General features: G+C 39.8%; 1 protein-coding gene across 4 annotated transcripts in view; it reads left to right on the forward strand.

The window, feature by feature from the left end:
• Window positions 1–19,791, forward strand: part of RBMS3 (RNA binding motif single stranded interacting protein 3) — a 716,964-nt gene extending 697,173 nt beyond the window's left edge. For all 4 annotated transcript variants that reach the window (XM_030764120.2, XM_089918953.1, XM_089918952.1 and 1 more), the window contains one exon: window positions 12,025–19,791. In XM_030764120.2, coding sequence (XP_030619980.1) covers window positions 12,025–12,031 — 7 coding nt within the window. In that variant the 3' untranslated portion in view covers window positions 12,032–19,791. The remainder of the gene's footprint in view (window positions 1–12,024) is intronic.
• The last annotated feature ends 884 nt before the right edge of the window (window positions 19,792–20,675 follow it).

Consider the following 20,675-nt stretch of genomic DNA (forward strand, 5'->3'; position numbering starts at 1 on the left):
TATGGAGGTACTGCTTTGTACTGGGCCCCAGTGCATGTGGGATCTTGTATGCCTTCCAGGAGTGGAGTTTCTGTTTCCCCCAGCCTTGCAGAACTCCTGCACTCACGCCCCACTGGGTGTCAAGGCTAAATGCTCTGGGGGTTCTTCCTCCAGGTACCAGATGCTCAGACTGTCTTGGAGGGCTATTTTTATGTGGGAATGTCCTTGCGTAGCCTGCATTGGTTTAATATGTTTTGATGTGAGAGCTGTTTTTATTATAGATGTCTGACACCTCTTTGCTCAGTGTATGCTGGTAGTTATCCCCTTGCTACAGGAGGTGTGACTGGTGTTGTGGCGACCAGAGCCTGCCCTGCATATTTAGTGGGGGCTCCCCTTTGCTCTGTGGTTGCCACCGCTCTGTTTGGCTCAGCGTCTGCTCCCTAGTTGTTGGAATAGAGGCCCCCAGATCTGTCTCTTGGCTGCGTTTCTGATCTGTGGTGTGATGTAGACAGGACTGGAGCATTCCCACCGAGAGTGAAGCCACCGACTATTCCTCCTCTGGAGCTGTTCACCTGTAGGTGTGCTCTGTTTTGTCACCTTGCACCTGTTGTGGGAGCACCCAGATTACACTGTTATTGGCACTGCTGTCAGTCCCACCTTAACCATAGGTATGCCAGCAGTTGGCCCTGGTGTCTCTCAGGCATTGTTTTCACCAAGCCACCAGCACAGATCCACTGAAGTCAGGTCCCAAGATTGCAGTAATCATGGATCTGGACAGGCTATGGGCACTATGGAAGCATCTCAGACTCTGGCCTTGCCCAACCCCCACATGTACCTGCCCACAAAGTCCACAGCTGCTAAAGCTTGACCCATCTTGGCTGTGGGAGCACTCATTGTCAGATCAGATGTTCTGCAGGTTCTGAGTTTACAAAGCCAGTCGCAGGGTGTAAATCCACAGTTTGTGCAGCTGTGAGGAGAGATTTCAGCTCTTCTCCCATCTCTCACGGCCCCTGGGGCTCAGCTATGGTTTCAGCCCCACCTCTGTGTGTCAGCCACCCACAGGCATCTGCTCCTGAAGCTGCCCCGGAGCACACACGCCTACCCTGGCAGGAGGGGGTGGAGTAGGCGGCAGCCAGGGGCGTGAGAGCCTGCCCCAGCGGGAGCCCTTCCTAGTGCCTGGGGAGGCAGGTGCTGGTGCATGGGGAGAGAGGCTGCATAGGTGGCCTGCCCTTTGCACATCACTCAACAACGGCACTTCGCTTCTATGGCGATCTGGGCTTGCTTCATGAGCGTTCTCCATTGTGGAGCTCCTCGTTCCCATCCCCTCAGACTGTCTTCTCACAGCCAACAGCAGTCCTTTCCACAGGTCTGCTCTCCAAATCCAACATTCTAGCACCCTGCCCCTGTATACACCAGTGGACACACGTCTCAGGCTGGGGCGTGCAGGGCTGTGGCATGGATCATCTGTGTAGGTCTCACTCTGTCCAGCCTGCCTCAGGCCAGTTGCTGCGCTCTCTTTCAAGCCCCCAAAGCTCCCCTCTGTCCCAGCTGATCTCCCCACCAGTAAGGGGCCTTCCCTGGACATGGGAAATTCTCCTGTCCTTCAGCTCCCCCCCAGGGGTGCAGGTCCTGTCCCACTTCTCCTCTTCCTTTTCCCTTCTTCTTTCTTTTATCCTACTCTGTTATGTGGGGATCTTTCTGGTCCTCTTAGTTGTCTGAGGTCCTCTGCTAGTGTTCATTTGTAGTGTTCCATTTGTAGATGTATTCCACTGTTGTGGCCTCTCCCGTTGCAGAGCACAGGCTCCGGACGCGCAGGCTCAGCGGCCATGGCTCACGGGCCCAGCCGCTCCGCGGCATGTGGGATCTTCCCAGACCGGGGCACGAACCCGCATCCCCTGCATCGGCAGGTGGTCTCTCAACCACTGCGCCACCAGGGAAGCCCTGTAGATGTATTCTTAATGCATTTGTGGGGAGAGTTGAACTTTACGTCCTCTTACTCCTCCACCATCTTGACTCCCCCTGTAATTTAATTTAAAATACCTTTAGTATAGATATAAATAGACGTTATGATATTAAATGTATGTGTGATGGGTTAAACTACTTTTCAGGGGCACTCAGTGACCCTAATCAGAATTTCACACCCCACAGGAGGTCAGTTCTCATTTAGTGAGAAAGGCCAGAGGTTTGTACAAGTATTTTAAACTATCCATATTTCAATTAGCATAATGATTGTTAGAAGCGAGTTGCCTGATGAAAGCAGTGCCAAGTTAATTAGCATAATGAAACTGGAAATGAGCTCCCATTTGTGAAATTTGGAGTATTCAAGATAGCATGAATTGGCTAAAGTATTTTAGAGATACTCTCCACTCTACACAGGAAAGATAGAATAAGACTGTAGGGAAACTTGTAGCTTATAACTTTAGGGATGTTGCTTGTGGCTTATTCTCAAAACAAGACTGTTGTAAAGTAGATTTCGCTATAAGGGAAATGTAGTCCCACCTCCAGAAAATGGTCAAGATACAAACCCCCTTCCTTGCAACTGTCCAGAACCTCCTCTTCTCCCTGCCTGATTAAATCAGCTTTAGCTGCCTCCACTTGTAAGCCCACAGTGAGATGCTCTCTTCTTTCTCAGGGTTGTCCCCACCTTTCATGGTCACTGTATGATGTGACAGGGATGGGGGGTCTCTGCCTGACCCAGAGGGGGCATCTCTGCCTCTGATAGATTCTAGCAAGAGTGTCCCCATCCACCTTTACACCTAGACCCAGTTTCACTTGCAGTACCCAGAATCATGCCAGAATCTATGCTAGGACACATACCCCTGCCCTCAAGGATTTTCAGTCTAATATGGGAACCTGAGGCTGGAATGTGGTTAACTAGGCGGGAAAGTTGTAGAATAGACCAGCTTTTATAGAGCCTTTGGTCCTTGGATTCTTAGCTTTGTGTAGACTAAGTATTCTCACTTTTATTCTAGGGGAGCTGCAAAACCTTTGGAGGGCTTGAAGAGAAGGAATGATGGGATTTGATTTACCTTAGATGACTCCAGCCTCAGGTTCCCACCTCCAGATTTTTGAACTTCCTGTTTCCTCTACCTAGAATGCTTTTCCTCTGAGTCTTTCCAAGATTAGCTTATAATTATCTTTCACATCCAGACCTGCATGAGAGACCTTCCCTGATACTAAATCTTAGGTATTTATCCAGCCACTTTCTATTACAGAATATACTTAAGTATTCTATTTTGAGATTCTTTATCTTTTTGATTGTTTGCTGATTGATCCATTGATTGTACGTCTACTCCTTGTGGAAAGCAAAATCTAAGAGAGTGGGGAAGGCATCTGCCTCTTTCATTGGTCTTTCCTTAGCATCTGGAATACTGCCTTTCTCATAGTAGGCACTCAAGTCAGTAATTGCTGATTGGATGAATAAAGCTGTCATTTTCATTTATCCAGACATCATTAAACTGTTAACAAGGAAGGTCTTGAATCACTTATTTCCTCATTATGCTTTGAAACAACCAAAGCCAGTTTCACCTACTCACAAAGCCTTGACAGATGCTTCTGGCCACATAGTATCTCTCATCTCCTACCAGTGTCTCTCACTGTGTTCCCACATAGCTAATCTCTGTTCCCTTCTCATATATTAACTAACTCACTGAGCATACTTAAAAACTTCCAATCTGCTTGGAACAGAGTGCCAGAGACTACCATATTATTTGATGGGATTCACACAGGCTTTTAGCTAAATTCAAAAAACAGAGGAGGTGGAGACAAGATGGCGAAATAGAAGGACGTGAGCTCACTTCTTACGAAAACACCAAAATCATAACTAACTGCTGAACAACCATCGACAAAAAAAATGCTGCAACCTACCAGAAAAGTTATCCTACATCCAAAGACAAGAAACCACAATGAGATGGTAGGAGGGGTGCAGTCATGACAAAATCAAATCCCATACAGCCAGGTGGGCAAGCCACAAACTGGGAAATAATTATACCACAGAAGTTCTCCCACAGGAGTGAAAGTTCAGAGCCCCACGCCAGGCTTGCCACCCTGGGAGTCTGACAATGGGAAGAGGAGCCCCCAGAGAATCTGGCTTTGAAGGCCAATGGGGTTTGCAGGAATTCCACAGGACTGGGGGGAAAAGAAACTCTCCTCTAGGAAGCCACACACAACACCTCATGTTCATTAGGACCCAGGGAAAAAATGCAATGGCTTCATAAGAACCTGGGACAGACCTACCTGCAGGTATTGGAGGGTCTCCTGCAGAGGTGGGGGATGGATGTGGCTCACTGTGGGCACAAAGACACTGGTGGTGGCAGTTCTGGTGAGTACTCATTGGCGTGAGCCCTCCAGGAGGCTGCCGTTTTCTCACCGAGACCTGGACCCTCCCAACAGCCCATAGGTTCCAGTTCTGGGACACCTCAGGCAGAACAACCAAAAGGCCAGGAACACAGCCCCACCCATCAGCAGACAGGCTATTTAAAGTCTTCCTGAGCACACAGCAGCCAGCTAAACACACCCCCAGACAAGGCCCTGCCCACCAGGGGGACAAGATCCAGCTCCGCCCACCAGTGGCGATCATAAGAGACTACTACAAGCAACTATATGCCAATAAGATGGACAACCCAGAAAAAATGGACAAATTCTTAGAAAGGTACAACCTTCCAAGACTGAAACAGGAAGAAACAGAAACTATAAACAGACCAATCACAAGCACTGAAATTGAAACTATGATTAAAAAACACCCAACAAACAAAAGTCCAGGACCAGACAGCTTCACAGGCAAATTCTATCAGAAATCTAGAGAAGAGGTAACAACTATCCTTCTGAAACTCTTCCAAAAATTTCTGAGCAAGGAACACTCCCACACTCATTTTACAAGGCCACAATCACCCTGATACCAAAATCAGACAAGAATACCACAAAAAAGAAAATTACAGGCCAATAACACTGATGAACATACATGCAAAAATCCGCAACAGAATACTAGCAGATGAAATCCAACAACACAGTAAAAGGATCATACACCCTGATCAAGTGGGATTTATCCTAGGGATGCAAGGATTCTTCAACATATGCAAATCAATCAATGTGATACACCACATTAACAAATTGAAGGATAAAAACCATATGATCATCTCAATAGATGGAGAAAAAGCTTTTAACAAAGTTCAACACACATTTATGATAAAAACTCTCCAGAAAGTGGGCCTAGAGGGACCCTACCTCAACAAAATAAAGGCCATATATGACAAACCCATAGCTAACATCATGCTCAATGGTAAAAATCTGAAAGCATTTCCTGTAAGATCAGGAACAGGACAAGAATGTCCACTCTCGCCACTTTTATTCAACATAGTTTTGGAAGTTCTAGCCACGGCTGTCAGAGAAGAAAAAGAATTAAAAGGAATCCAAATTGGGAAAGAAGTAGTAAAACTGTCACTGTTTGCAGATAACACGATACTATACATAGAAAATCCTAAACATGTTAACAGAAAACTACTAGAACTCATCAATGAATTTGGTAAAGTTGCTTGATACAAAATAAATGCACAGAAATCTGTTGCATTCCTATACACTAACAATGAAAGATCAGAAAGAGAAATTAAGGAAACAATTCCATTTACCATCACATGAAAAAAATAAAATACCTAGGAATAAACCCAACAAAGAAGGCAAAAGACCTCTTCTCAGAAAACTATAAGATGTTGGGACTTCCCCAGTGTCACAGTGGTTGAGAATCCGCCTGCCAGTTCAGGGCACACGGATTCAATCCCTGGTCCGGGAAGATCCCACATGCCATGGAGCAACTATGCCCACGCGCCACAACTATTGAGCCTGTGCTCTAGAGCCTGCGAGCCACAACTACTGAGCCCACGTGCCACAACTACTGAAACCCACGCCCCTAGAGCCCATGCTCTGCAACAAGAGAAGCCACCACAATGAGAAGCCTGCGCACTGCAACAAAGAGTAGCCCCTGCTCGCTGCAACTAGAGAAAGCCTGCACACAGCAACAAAGACCCAATGCCGCCAAAAATAAATAAATAAATAAATTTATAAAAAAGAAAACTATAAGATGTTGATGAAAGAAATCTAAGATAACACAAACAGATGGAAAGATAAGTCATGTTTTTGGATTGGAAGAATCAATATTGTCAAAATGACTATACTACCCAAAGCAATCTACAGATTCTATGCAATACCTATCAAATTACCAGTGGCATTTTTCACAGAATTAGAACAAAAAAATCTTAAAGTTTGGGGCTTCCCTGGTGGCGCAGTGGTTGAGAGTCTGCCTGCCGATGCAGGGGACACAGGTTTGTGCCCCGGTCCGGGAAGATCCCACATGCCGTGGAGTGGCTGGGCCCGTGAGCCATGGCCACTGAGCCTGCACGTCCGGAGCCTGTGCTCCGCAACGGGAGAGGCCACAACAGTGAGAGGCCCGCGTACTGCAAAAAAAAAAAAAAATACTTAAAGTTTGTATGAGACACAAAAGACCCTGAATAGCCAAAGCAATCTTGAGAAAGAAAAACGGAGCCAAAGGAACAGGCTCCCTGACTTTGGACTATACTACAAAGCTACAGTCATCAAAACAGTATGGTACTAACACCAAAAACAGAAATATAGATCAATGGAACAGGATAAAGAGTGCAGAGGTAAACCCACATACCTATGGTCAACTAATCTATGACAAAGGATGCAAGAATATACCGTGGAGAAAAGACAGTCTCTTCAGTAACTGGTGCTGGGAAAACTGGACAGCAACGTGTGAGAGAATGAAATTAGAACACTCTCTGACACCATTCACAAAAATAAAATGTATTAAAGACCTAAATATAAAGCTGGATGGCATAAAACTCTTAGAGGAAAACAGGAAGAACACTCTCTGACATAAATTGCAGCAATATCTTTTTTGATCCACCTCCTAGGGTAATGAAAATAAAAGTGAAAATAAACAAATGGAACCTAATTAAACTTAACAGCTTTTGCACAGCAAAGGAAACCATAAACAAAATGAAAAGACAGCCTACAGAATGGGAGAAGATAGTTGCAAATGAAGCAACTGACAAGGGATTAATCTCCAAAATATACAAATAACTCATACAGCTTGTCAAAAAAACAAACAACTGAATCAAAAAATGAGCAGAAGATCTAAATAGACATTTCTCCAGAAAAGACATACACATGAACAAAACACACATGAAAAGATGCTCAACATCACTAATGATCAGACAAATGCAAATCTAAACTGCAGTGAGGTATCACCTCCCACCAGTCAGAATGGCCAACATCAAAAAATCTACAAACAATAAATGCTAGTGACAGTGTGAAGAAAAGGGAACCCTCCTACACTGTTGGTGGGAATGTAAATTGGTACAGCCACTATGGAAAATAGTATGGAGGTTCCTCAAAAAACTAAAAGTAGAGTTGCCATATTATCCAGCAGTCCCACTCTTGGGCACGTATCTTGTGAAAAGCATAATTCCAAAAGATACATGCACCCCAATGTTCGTCGCTGCATTATTTACAATAGCCAAGACATCAAAGCAACCTAAATGTCCATCAACAGAGGAGTGGATAAAGAAGTGGTACATACACGTACAATGGAATATCACTCAGCCATAAAAAAGAACAAAATAATTCCATTTGCAGCAACATGGATGGACCTAGAGATCGTCATACTGAGTGAAGTTAAGTCAGACTGAGAAAGACAGCTATCATGATATCGCTTATGTGTGGAATCTAAAAAAATGGTACAATGTATTTACGAAACAGAAATGAAGTCACAGATGTAGAAAACAAACTTATAGTTACCAGGGGGGAAAGAAGGAGGAGATAAATTGGGAGAACACGATTGACACATACACACTACTATATATAAAATAGATAACTAATAAGGACCTACTGTGTAGCACAGGGAACTCTACTCTGTGCTCTGTAATGGCCTATATGGGAAAAGAATCTAAAAAAAAGTGTTTATATTTATACGTATAACTGATTCACTTACTATACACCTGAAACTAACACAACAATATAAATCAACTAGGGATGCCTATATGGCCTCTATGGGAAAAGAACCTTAAAAAAAGTGTGTATATTTATACGTATAACTGATTCACTTTACTATACACCTGAAACTAACACAACAATATAAATCAACTATACTCCAATAAAAAGTAAATAAATAAATTACAGACAACACAACAGAAGGTTATAGGACAAAATTTAGAGAAATATTTAAAATGTGCATATGAACAAAAAGGTTGCATTTGGAATCATGGGTCAGCATAATTTTAATATTCCAAATTACACTTTCCAAGCTAAAAAAACATTACTTCCCACTTTGTATTCATGCTTTTTTTTCCCTCCTGTTGTTAAAAGAGGCTATTAATGCAAGAGACTCTGATTACTCTTAGCCCAAACGGGGAAAATGATACCTGTGTTTTATTTTGGAAGTTCTTTGGAAATGCCTGTTCCTGCTTAGGTTATTCTCAGTTTTTCTTTGTGCTATTTAGGAAATCTTAAAAATAACTAGGACGTTAAAAGTATGAGTCTTCAAGCAAAGTTACATTCTAATAGGCAAAATCAGAAGTCCTTGGTTCAAATTCCATCTTTGCCACTTACTTGTTGTCTCCTCAAGGAGCCTCCCTTACATCTTTAAAGTGAGAGATTAGATCAGTGCTCTCCAGAAAGTATAAATTAGGTCTCCAGTGCTGAGCTAGGATTTACCACCCTGCCCTGGAGGTGGGGTGGGGAGGATGGTCAAAAGTGGTTTTAAGAAACACTGCTTTAAGCTAAGTGAAATGCTTGCTTAATTGCAGCTCTCTTCAAAGCCCTTAATATGCTAGTGGCCGTGACCTCCTAGAGGGCCAGATAGATAGATACTTCCTGAAAGATTTGAGTGTGCGCTGCCCTCCTCCTTTGGAATGCTAAACAAACAAACAAAAAATTAACAAATTATTAAAGAACTAAACAGAATTTTTATTGTCAGCATGATGATTATTTTGATACTAATTTAAAAGATAACATTTTTTCAGAAACAATTTTTTTTCTATTGATACCCTTCTTTGTTGGTGCCCTAACCGCATGCTTAGTTTACTATGGGTAATCCAGTAGTGGGAGTATAGTGTGCAGATTTTCCACACTCTGGATCACAGAATCCCTCTTTTCACATGAAAATTTGTGAAGCTAATCTGTTAGAAATGACTCTGGGGAATACTGCATCCTTAGATCATCTTTAAGACTTCTTCTAGCCTAAAAATCTAGAATTCTAAGATGATGATTTGCTACTTTTTAATATATTCACTCTGCTTTTGGGGGGAGTAGGCACGGGGAGGATGGAGGATGAGAGTCTTCAGAACGACTCTGTGATCTTAAATTCGGTCAAACTCTCAGTCTTCCAACCTTCACACTGACCTTAGAAGGCCTTTATCTCAACCCCAGTATTGTTGGTCTTTTTAATTCTTCAGGTCTTCTCTGTCTAACTGAACTGTAAGGACACCAATTGCCTATAAATCGTCAGTACGGTAATGAGCAAATTATATGCCCTTGATTACCATCCTTACATGTCCTTTAAGCTTGTGAATAATAATATATTTCTATTTGCACAGTACTTTACAGTTTGCAAATGATTTTCATAATCATGCTCTCATTCACACAAATTTCTCTTTTTACATTGCAATTCATTTTATTTTTAAAATAGTCTCACTGCACAACTTAAAATGTTCTTGTTGCTCCTGATCACAGCCTTGACACTTTGAAAGCCTACTGTTTTTATGAATGCCAGTGCATGACATAAGCATTATGTAAATGTGCACTTTCACACTTCATTAGAACAGAGAAGGTGCACAGGAGTGAATTCAGTTCTATTAAACAGCAACACCTTTTCCCTTCAAACTTCAGCTAGCCATCATGAAAATGTAAAGTACAACCATTTATTTCTCCTCATTTGTTTTCATGTAGCAACGAGATCACTTGAAGGATGAAGCAAGTGATGGTAGGAGGATATTGGAAACATTTGTGTAAGGTTATAAAACTTGAAAGTAGCTCCAGCCTCACTCATAAATACGGATGCTTAGATATCAGCCCATGTGACACACCTGAGCAGTGAGGGGGTTCTGTGTCATGTAGTCCATTGACTAAGACAGCATTCACTGAGCAGCTCTGATGGAGATTCATGCTATATTAGGCATTTTCTGCTCAATGCACAATAATACCAGGGTAGAATATGGGAGTGGGAGCAAAGAACAGACCAAACATAAAAACACACACAAAATGTTGTTCCCATAACAAGGTAGATTTTTAGAAGTAAATGGCGTAAACCTAAACTTTGCAAAGATGTACAGAGAGACCAAATATATACCATGGTTCCCATGACTACTACTACTAAAATTTCCCTTACTGTTGCTGCTATTATGAAAATTTTGATTGCTTTTATTCTTAAAAGGAACCCCACTTTCTTGCATAACACAGAAATAACATGTATTTCTAGAGACTTAAACTCTTGGTTAAAAATGGAACTATTCACTCTATCGATGAGTTGCTTTCCTTACATGATTCTAGGAACAAATTACTCAGGTTTCTAACAGCTATAGCTGAGACATATGAGGGCTTTTTGCAAATTAGGAAAAGGAAACCCTCTGGGTTTCCTCAGAAACCTTCAGGCTAACTGTCAGAACATCCCAGGCTAGTTCAAAACATTGTTGAGGGCTTTTTGTGAACTTGAATAAGGGCCACTTGCTCAGGGCAAATGCAGCCCTGCACCAGAGTACACAGCTTGGGGAACAGACCATGGGCTGAAATCAGCCCCCAGGCACTCCTTCGGCCAAGCATCCTGTGCAGTGAAACACCTGGACAACTCTACCCAGCAACACTGAGGTTTCTTTACTAAATTAAGCAGCTGGGCACCAGAAGAACCCACAGAACACTGAGGGAAGAAGGCTTCATCTAAATAGGACCTACAGATAGTTTGAAGCATCTTCATTTTAAAAGATACCCCTGAAATTCTTGAGCTAAATTCTGATCTGTGGGTGGAAGAGATAAGAGTAAAAAAAAAAACCCACTATTAGCTCAGCCCTGCCATATAGATGGGGCAGAATCAGAAGAGATTATGTGGGCTGGGCTGGCAAAGTGACATATAATAAAAATAGCGTTTGTCTTGTTAAACACCTACAGTGTGCCTACCAGTCTGCCAGACTCCTGGAGAGTAAAAAGTAGAAGTAAAATATAGTCCCTGCTCTCAAAAATTTTAAACCTTGTTGAGACAGAGATGCAAGGAAGAAGAAAAGAAATTGGAAAGTGAACAAAACTACATTGCCCTCTTACCTGTCTTATTTACATAAGCCTTCTGCTTATGTGGATACACTTAATGAGCTCCGTGAGGTAACAAAGAATCAATTGCTGCAGATGTAAGCTCTTATATACAGGATGGATAAACAACAGGGTCCTACTGTATAGCACAGGGAAGTACATTCAATATCCTGTGATAAAGCACAATGGAAGAGAATATTAAAAAGAAGTATGTGTATATGTATATCTGAATCACTTTGTTCTGCTGTGCAGAAATCAACACAACATTCTAAATCAACTATACTTCAATTAAAAAAAACAACATAAAACCCATTGCTGTATCCTGGGTACATAGTAGGGAATCACATATTGTTTGACTGAGTTTGTGATGAATCTCATGGGAGTTCAGAAAGGACAGAATTACTCAAGGAATTTCTGGGGGAACTAAAACATAAGCCAAGCATTGAAGAATACATTCCATGAACATAGGAAGTATTGCTTGTCTAGATATATTTGTATATTTACAACTTTACAACTGAAAGATATTCTTGATCTGTTGATCTAAACAAACTCCAGCTCAAGTATATATTTGTGTGAAAGTGGCAGAATTTGACATTCTCCTAAGCCCAATGTGCTTTTATAACTGTTATATTGAAAGAGCTTGGTAGCTTTTAAAGAGCGCTCACTGGAAAAGAGCACAGAAGGTGATTTCAGAGTTGTTTTGGTGTAATGACCCCTCTTATTCCATTGTTTTCACAGACCATAAACAAGACCGAACGAAGAATGTCCGTCTGAAACTCTGCCTTGAATGAAGAAACTTCATTGAACAAGAAGTTGGCTTCCAGTTTTGCACAGGCGTCGATGGAATGCTTTTTTTTTTTTAATTTTCTACTTTACCCAATGAAAACAACGTGTTTTTATGTGCTGTGCAAGTGGTTCCTTCATGTGGTCTGACAGTTTATTTTTTCCATCATTCTTTTTAAAGAAAAAAAATATCCCAGAAGAGGACAACAAGCAAACAAAGCAAAACATGGAAGGTTGACATTTATCTGGAAGAACATTTGAATTCAGAATTTATCTGAAGGTGTAGATAGATTTTTTTTTTTTAATGGAAAATCTGATGTCAAGAGGTGGGCAAGCAGAAATGGAAACAAATTGTCTTCCTCAGTAATTAAGCTACTCTTTCTTTTTCCCTTCTTGTTTAAATCTAGTGGGTTGGTTTTTTTTATTTTTTTTTTCTTAGAAATATTTAGGTAAGGTTTATCTTGAATCTTAATTGCCTTAATTTTAAGGACGTCAAAGGCTCTCGAGGCAAGCTCTCAACGTCTTGTTTAAAAAAGAAAGAATTGAAATATTGTGCCAGCTTTCACTGGTACAGAAGTTTAAGACTATGAGTTTTTAGGGTGAAAAAAAACTGTACAGTTTAAAAGAAAATGTTTTTCTTCATTTGAAGAAAATTTGTTGATAAAAGAAACCATGGCAACTGCAAGAATTGGGAAAATGCTGGGACTTCTGATGAACTTTGTCTTAAGTGTTGAATCATTCTAGAAGGCTAAAACATTTTACGGTAGTTATTAACGTTGGTTTCAAAACAACTGCATTAGAAATAATGCGTGTTTGGGGGGCAGAATGCAGATTTTTTTATTTCTGAAGCGTGATGGCTAGCAAAAGCTTTAGTGCTTTTTATCTGCAGTCTTTTTTATGAGCTTTACAAACTTTTTAGTCAGCTTTGCTTGTCACATTGCAAAACCTAGCTTAAGAGCATTTAAAAAAAAAACAAGTAGATAGGAGCTTATGGTCAAAAAGTGAAAAAAAAAACAAAACACAAAAAAACAAAAAAAGCAATAGATAGAGAAATTGTTGACAATTTCTGTAGTCTTTCCTAGTTGTGATCAAATTCAGCCTATGGATGGCCTATTTTATACCAAAGATGAAGTGGCACCCTATTGCAGTCCAGAAGATAGAGGTTGTTTTTCTTTTCTTCTCTTTTCTTTTTTAAAATTTTATTTGACCTACATGGCCGGACCAGTTCTTACTTTGTTGTTTGTTTAAACTACCTTCCACTGGTGTTTTACATACTGCAAAAAAAAAAAAAGTTTTTATTTTAAATGTATTTTTGTTGATAGTAGAAGCTTGTTCCTGTGTGGTCAGCAATTTCAGCACCAAGAGTTCTGGATTCCAACCAATAGAGCCAAATGGCTTTAAATTCCATGTGCTTTTCTGGTTCCTTCCTAGCTCTCTTGAATTGTGAAGCCTGTATTGATGGCCACCAATGAGCTAAAACACTTGTTTAACAGGTTGAAACTTCTTTATATGAATTTTGAACTCAAGATACTCCCTGAACTGGTCTGAAAGATCACTTGTCAAAAAAGCTCAGTCATGCTCTGTTGATTGGTTAGTGGTCTCCTGAAAAAGTCTCACTGTATTTGTAACAACAGTCTTCCTTCTAAATTCCCGCACTTCTAGATTTTGTCTTCTCGCCTCAGTCTTTGTCATCATCTACCGTGAATAGCCATCTTGACTCCGCAATTGGGGAGGGGATATCTTTTTTTTTTTTCTTTTTTGCCTCTTTTCATTGTATTTTCATATCCTGGTGTCATCAGAAGAAAGAGAAAATAGACTTTTTAATTTCAGTTTAGCTCCCTGAGGCAAATAGGACCAATAAGATTGAGGATTCTATTAGTGGAATTTAGGTAAGCTTTTAATGCTAGTTGACAATCAAGAAATTGTATGATTTATATGAATAAGGACCCAAATAATTAGATTTGATCAATTATTAAAGCCAAAGGCGATATATTTGCATTGAGAATGATGCAAAACATTGTCTAAAATGAATTAAATTGACTTACCAAACATCTCTGCGTATTTGAGTCATGAAATCCATGTTCAACCTATACAGTTTTACCTGAAATGAAGGACAGTGGAACTTTGTTAATTGACCCATGTGCTAGAATGGCTTTCTAATGTATCATTAGAATCAATAGGTGAAATTCTTCTCACAAAGTCACAGGAACCTGTCTTAGTCCAGAAGGAAGAGGGTAATGCATACAGTGCACTGTAAAAGAAAACAGGGTAGGTGTTTAAAAACTAAAACATTAAAAAGTAAAGCATATTCCCATTAGGTCAACATGAGTAATGAGTTTGACTCATAAAAAATAATCAATATTCTACTATTTATGACCTGTAAACAAAGGCCTAGTGTTGAAATAAATCCAATTCTCTTATTTGAAAAACCCCATGAATTGAAAGCTCATTATCTAGAGAGTGATTCCATATCTTTGTGGTCCAATTAGAGGCAAAAATATAGCTAAGGCAATGTAGCATGTGCTACGAAAAAGTTTCAACTGGTCACAGCCATCCTTATGGTTTTCCATACTTTAGAGAGAATCCTAAATTTATACTTTATTCTGTTCCATTTTTCAGCTTTTTTCTGTTCCATTTTTCAGCTTCTCATGTATTTTAAGGGTGGCACTTAAGTTTTCTCTTTGAGAAATGGGCCCCCAAGTTAGTGGGGGATGAACAAACCTGTATAGGAGCTGTGCTTTTTGTTTCTCTTTTTCAGTCTCTGAACTCTTTGTATAAATAAGGATTATCCTGGGCATAATTCATTTGAATATGAAATCAACATGCTTTCTTCTTCTCCTGTAAAAAAAGAAAACAAAACAAAACTTAATGTGATACAAAGAAAGTCTCATTTACACAATCAACAATGAGACTAAGAGGTAGCTACCATGTGGCTGGTGAATGTGCCTAGGTAACTTCCTGTTTCTATTCAAAACTACTGCTTTATTTATACATTCAGCAAAATTTTTTTCAACTATAAAATTTCAATAATCTCAATTTTTTTAAACCACTTCAGGCAAATTTTATCATTTTGCCTATGTCATTTTATGTGTCCATGTGTGCTTTGTGTTTGGATTTTTTATATTAGGCCATTCTATAAAATATTTTAAATCTAAAAGGAAAAAAAAGAAGGAAAAAGTGGCACATGTTCAAATTTACACATCATCTCACCTAAAAATTGTTTTTAAGAATCAAGTCTGGGGAAAAAATAAAAGCATCAACAGGTAAGCATTGTATGAAAAGTAAAACAAACTTTACTTTTCATACTTTACATTGTATGAAAAGTAAAACAAACCAAAACGTGTGTTCAGTACATACAGACATCAGAGTCCTAATTTAATCAGCAATATAGATTATGGTGACTTTAACCCAAATTAGGACTACAATCATTTTTTAAAGTATTCTGTTTCACAATACTTCAAGCATTTATTCAGATGTTTCCATTTTTCCTTTCAATTGTAATTGCCAAGACTTAGCCTAAATGTCAGGAAACAAACTAAAACCACAATCCAAATGGGATAAAAATCATCTCCTCCAAACTCTAGTTCCATGGTCAGTGGAGGAGTAGGTATTCTTTTAATAACGAGGAGGTATTGTCAGGAAGGAAGTCTGTATAGTGACTGGGAGCTCCTTAGAGCCTGGCCATGTCTTCTGAAGACATCACGAAACCTAGGTGAACTAAAGGTAATACTTGGAGGGTGGGCGCCTGTTTGTCTTTCAACACGGGCATGTCTTGAATATTGCAAGTCACATGCTATTCTAAAAATAATCCACCTGACTGCAGTTTGGTCAGGGTTAGTTTGTTTCCTTGGTAGATTTCAATCATTCAGATGTTGTTGCCATGCTTCACTTGAATCAATTCTCCTGTGACCTTAACATCTGCCACATTTGACAGCATATAAGACTCACTTCCATCCCTCTTAATGAAAAACTACATGGTGTTAAAAGCGTCTGTATCAGAGATGGAAAGCCCAGGGCAGGAGAAGGCTAGGTGGAGCAGGAAGTTTGCTGTACCTACAGAGTCCATCAACCCCTTGCAAAACTGTTTTATAATCATTTTCAGTCCATGTATGAGAAAATAAAAGTACTTAGTTTTTTTAACTTTATTTGAATAATTGGGGTGTCTATTATATATATATATATATACACACACACACACACACACACACACACACTTATGAGTCTTTCACAGTGGCCTAAAATTCCAATTAATGAAAGTTGAGTTGTGATTATGACCTTTGCAGTCTTCTTTAAGCTTGAGAAAAAGTTTCAATGGACTGTCTAGACAGATGATAATCTTAGTAGGAGACTGAAAATACATTTGACAATTCAGTCTCATTCTTAATCTGAGTGCAGGAACCACTGCAAGATGAGCTGATCAGCCGAGAGAAATTTTTAAGTGGGTTTCAGTGATAAATGTTTTTATATGATATAAAACCAAATGAAAGTATAATATTTATGTAGGTATATAACAACATTCAGCACATTGGAAGAATCACACTTCATAATCAAGTTTAAACATGTCATAGAGCCTTGATCTATATTCTCTTGTCCACAGTAGGGAGTAAGGATGAGATTTTGTTTTTCATGTTGTGACTGGCATGCTTCAAACTTCTGAGCTTGCTGGGACTGACATCACCTCATTCCAATTTGAGGGACTGACAGGCTTGAAACAGGCTCATTGATCCTGTGTATGATACCCCTTCTGTGACAGAGTAATAATGGGATTTCATTAGTGAATCAATTTGTTTTGCGGATGACACCTACTGTGGCATTGGAAGACAGCTGAGTCTGACTCAAATTGAACATTTCTTACAAAATATTCTGAAACTTGAAATTGGTCCCTTAATCCAAGTGCTCTTGTTCATGGCTCTCCTCTGTGGAGTACATAGAGTTCAGGAAAGTACAAAAGCTAAGAACAAAATCCCTGAGTGGCCCAAATGATCTATGTTGATGTAAGGCAGGGGAGCTCAGCCCAGATTGGTGATTTCTTTTATCTCTGGTTTTATACCTCATTACCTATGCTGTCACATAAAAAAGGATGGATGGCTTCTCCATATTTATTTCCTTGTATTTCTGGGAGGGAAAATAAACTTTTTAGAAAAGCGTCTTCTACGCAGAAGCTCTAAAGTTGAAGCAGGGGTGAGATCGATCTTGGAGTCTGCAGGAAGACCCAACCACTAGGCCACTGGGTCATGCTTTTCTTCCACTGTATTCCCTCCAGTTAGTGACTGCCCTGAAGCCCCAGTCCTGCAGAAATACAATACTCCCAAATTTTGAAGGGCTAATCATCCACTTTGTGCACCTGTTTTGTCTTCTCTTTTCAACTATTAGGACTTGGGCTCTATTTCCTCCTATTAGCATTTCACCCTGAGGATGGAAAAAGAAACATTTGGAAATACTATTCAAATCTGTTTTGTTCCTTAGGTATTCATTTATTGAAGCAGTTTGAAATCATTGGTAAAATTAATGTCAGTGCATTATATTCTGTGGGATTTTAATATCCATAATGTCCCTTTCCCATCCACCACAAACAATTGAGAGTTGGCTGTATTCTTGCAGAATATAAAGGAAAAAACTGTAGCAAAGAATTTAGCTTCCCTCAAAAGAAAGCTATTTTGGATTTGTTCACTATTGAAATTTGAACCAGTAGAACAGGTCAACTCAAAATTGAGTTATGGGAATATAGTAACAGCCCTTGGTTAAATATGCACTCTTATCCCTATCTTAAATCTTGGACCAAAAAATTGCAGTGTTTATTTTTTGACTTTGCATTACAGTATTAAGGCTTTAATGACCTTGACACTCCGGTGGATTTTTTTTTTTAATAATTATTTCAAGTTTAAATAGTATCCAAAGTGTAATTTTAGGATTATACCGTGTATTTTAAACTCTCTGGTCTTACATTATTAAGAAAGATGCTCTGTCCTCCTCCCCAAAATATGTTATCTCTTCATATATAAAAAAGGAGTTAGTCCATAGTTTTCAAGAACTATAAAAACTATTTCAAAAGAGACACTTGAAGAAGTTTTCACCATTCTGGGAATTATTGCTTCCATATAGTTAAAAAGAAGAATGTAATTGGAATCTTAATTTTAAAAATATATATGTAAAAGTGTACTTGCTATGAAATAGTTTGTAAAAAAGGAAAAGGGACACAGCTTCTTTTAAAACCCTTGTTTCAGGCCATATATGACTTCATAGAATTTCCAAAACATCATTCAATTTTGAATTTTATTTAAGAGCATTTTGTACTGCTGTCTCTGTCATGGAAAATTCTGTAATTCTACAGTGTTTCTGGCTTTATTTTTAATTTTTTCATCTGTACCACAGTCAAATTAGCTACCATTTTCCCCATTCCTTGGGCTTTCTGTAGATCAGTGGATGTTAGGTTTAAACTTCTGTTTTCTTTGATGAAGCTTTCAATAAAAAATGAAAATAAAATCAACCAAGTAGGGCCGTTGTGTTTTTCTTCACTCTACCAGAGATGGATTGAGGGAGGGCATAGTGGAAGGAACAGTGTCTGTATTTAATTGACTTCCTACAAAATTTCTCAGAAACAGAACCATCCCTGGTAACAAAACGTGAGAGAAGAGGGACCACTGTATTCATGCAAGGGAGCCTGGAAAAGCCATTGTTTAGGAGCTTTGGGGGTATGGACCACTTAGGTGTCCCTAGGACCTCACACACTCTTCCCAATTTTTTTGCTTAAGGATTCAGAGATCATCCACCTCCTGTCTAACAAACACGCCCAACACCTACCAATATTGCTGTATTTAAAGGGGTGCTGACAAAGATAACTCTTTTAGCTGCAGTCCAACATTAGTAAAGTGAAAAGTAATATAGCTCAAACTTAATCTCAGAGGGGTTTTATTCTGGATTTTTTAATAAAGGAGTGTCATTTACAATAAAGATGAAAAAGTCTCTCAGCTATCAAAAAGGCTGTCTTTTCGTTTAAATCCTTAGAAACGGAGCAGTCTTCTCTCCCAGGTTCTTTCTCCTGCCCTTAGGAAGCTGCAGGTTACTTCTGTTACAAAGTGGTCACCAGGTGGCACTGCTGTATTAGTCTCCAGATGATTCCAAACCCAAATTCCAGGTCTTAAACAGAAGCAGTAGTGTGAGGGATGGCTGTAATAGCAAGAGTCACAACTAATGAAGCTGAGCCTTTGCCAGAAAGTGTGTCAGGTGCCCCCACACTTGAGTTCACACAACCCCCACACACATGCTCTCAGGTGGGTCCTGCCATTGCCCGCATTTTCCAGATGAGGCTTGGAAAGTACGGCAACCCACCCATGGACCTACATCTTAGAAGGGCTAGAGTATGCTTCTCAAAACAGATTCAAAATCTCAACCCCTAGATTCTAAGGTTTTTTCTTCTGTGAGGGCTTTGAGAAATGCCAATGTGGAAGGCACCTTTTTTTTTTTTTTTTTCCCAAAAGTTCATTTGACCTGAGATTTTGTGGTTTCTGTAGAAGAGGGCATTGGACAGTCATTCTGATCACTTGGTCACAATTCACATTTTCCATCCCAGAAATAACTTGCTGTTTCCATCATCTCTGTGATTTGTTCTGGAAGGAAAGGACCTATTTAGCAAATAAGCATAACTTTTCATTGACTATTTCATTTAACAGTGCCCAGAACACGGACACTCTGTAAACATTCTAATGATAAAAAGATAGACGCTTCTCATTTACAAGTATGTCATATTCTAGTAAGCACTGGTTTATGATAATATTTTAGCATGAAATAAGATCAGGAGATTTTGTGAGCAATACACTTAACCCTTCCATGGCTTGATGCAAAGTGGATGGAGAGACTACCTAGTCTGAATGCAATCATATCTTCTCTCATCCACACACAGGGAGGACCTTCAGACCCTTCAATGCTGCCTTTTCCTAATTCAGAACCTTAGCAGAGCAGCCGGATATTTCACTGTCACCCTTTCCCCAAATCATCTGGGACATTTAACTCTATTGACAGCAAGGAGGGTGGGATCGGCCATTCTGAAATTGTTCTAATTCTAGTAGCAGCTGTTAGTATTCTAAATCCTGTGTTGCCATTTCAGCAATCTTCACAGCATCTTCACAAGGAATAGATTCCATCTCAAGAAACCACTTTCTTCATGCATCATAAGAAGCAACTCCTGAGATGGCAGAGGAGAAGGACGTGACCTCACCTCTTCTTACAAAAACACCAAAGTCACAACTAACTGCTGAACAACCATTGACAAAACAAAAACAAAAAACACACCACTGGAACCTACCAAAAAAGATATTCCACATCCCAAAACAAAGAAGCCACAATGAGATGGTAGGAGGGGAGTAATCACGATAAAATCAAATCCCATACCTGCCAGGTGGGCAACCCACAAACTGGAAAATAATTATATCACAGAGGTTCTCCCACCAGAGGGACAGTTCTGAGCCCCACATCAGGCTCCCCAGTCTGGGGGCCTGGCAACAAAAGGAGGAGCCCCCAGAGAATCTAGCTTTGAAGGCCCATGGGGTTTGATTCCAGGAGCCCCATATGATTGGGGAAACAGTAACTCTGCTCTTTTCATGTGCACC

The sequence above is a fragment of the Delphinapterus leucas genome, chromosome 10, assembly GCF_059928025.1.
Source record: "Delphinapterus leucas isolate spDelLeu-1000000601 "Yukka" chromosome 10, BTC_Dleu_Yukka2, whole genome shotgun sequence".
Classification (NCBI taxonomy): Eukaryota; Metazoa; Chordata; class Mammalia; order Artiodactyla; family Monodontidae; genus Delphinapterus; species Delphinapterus leucas.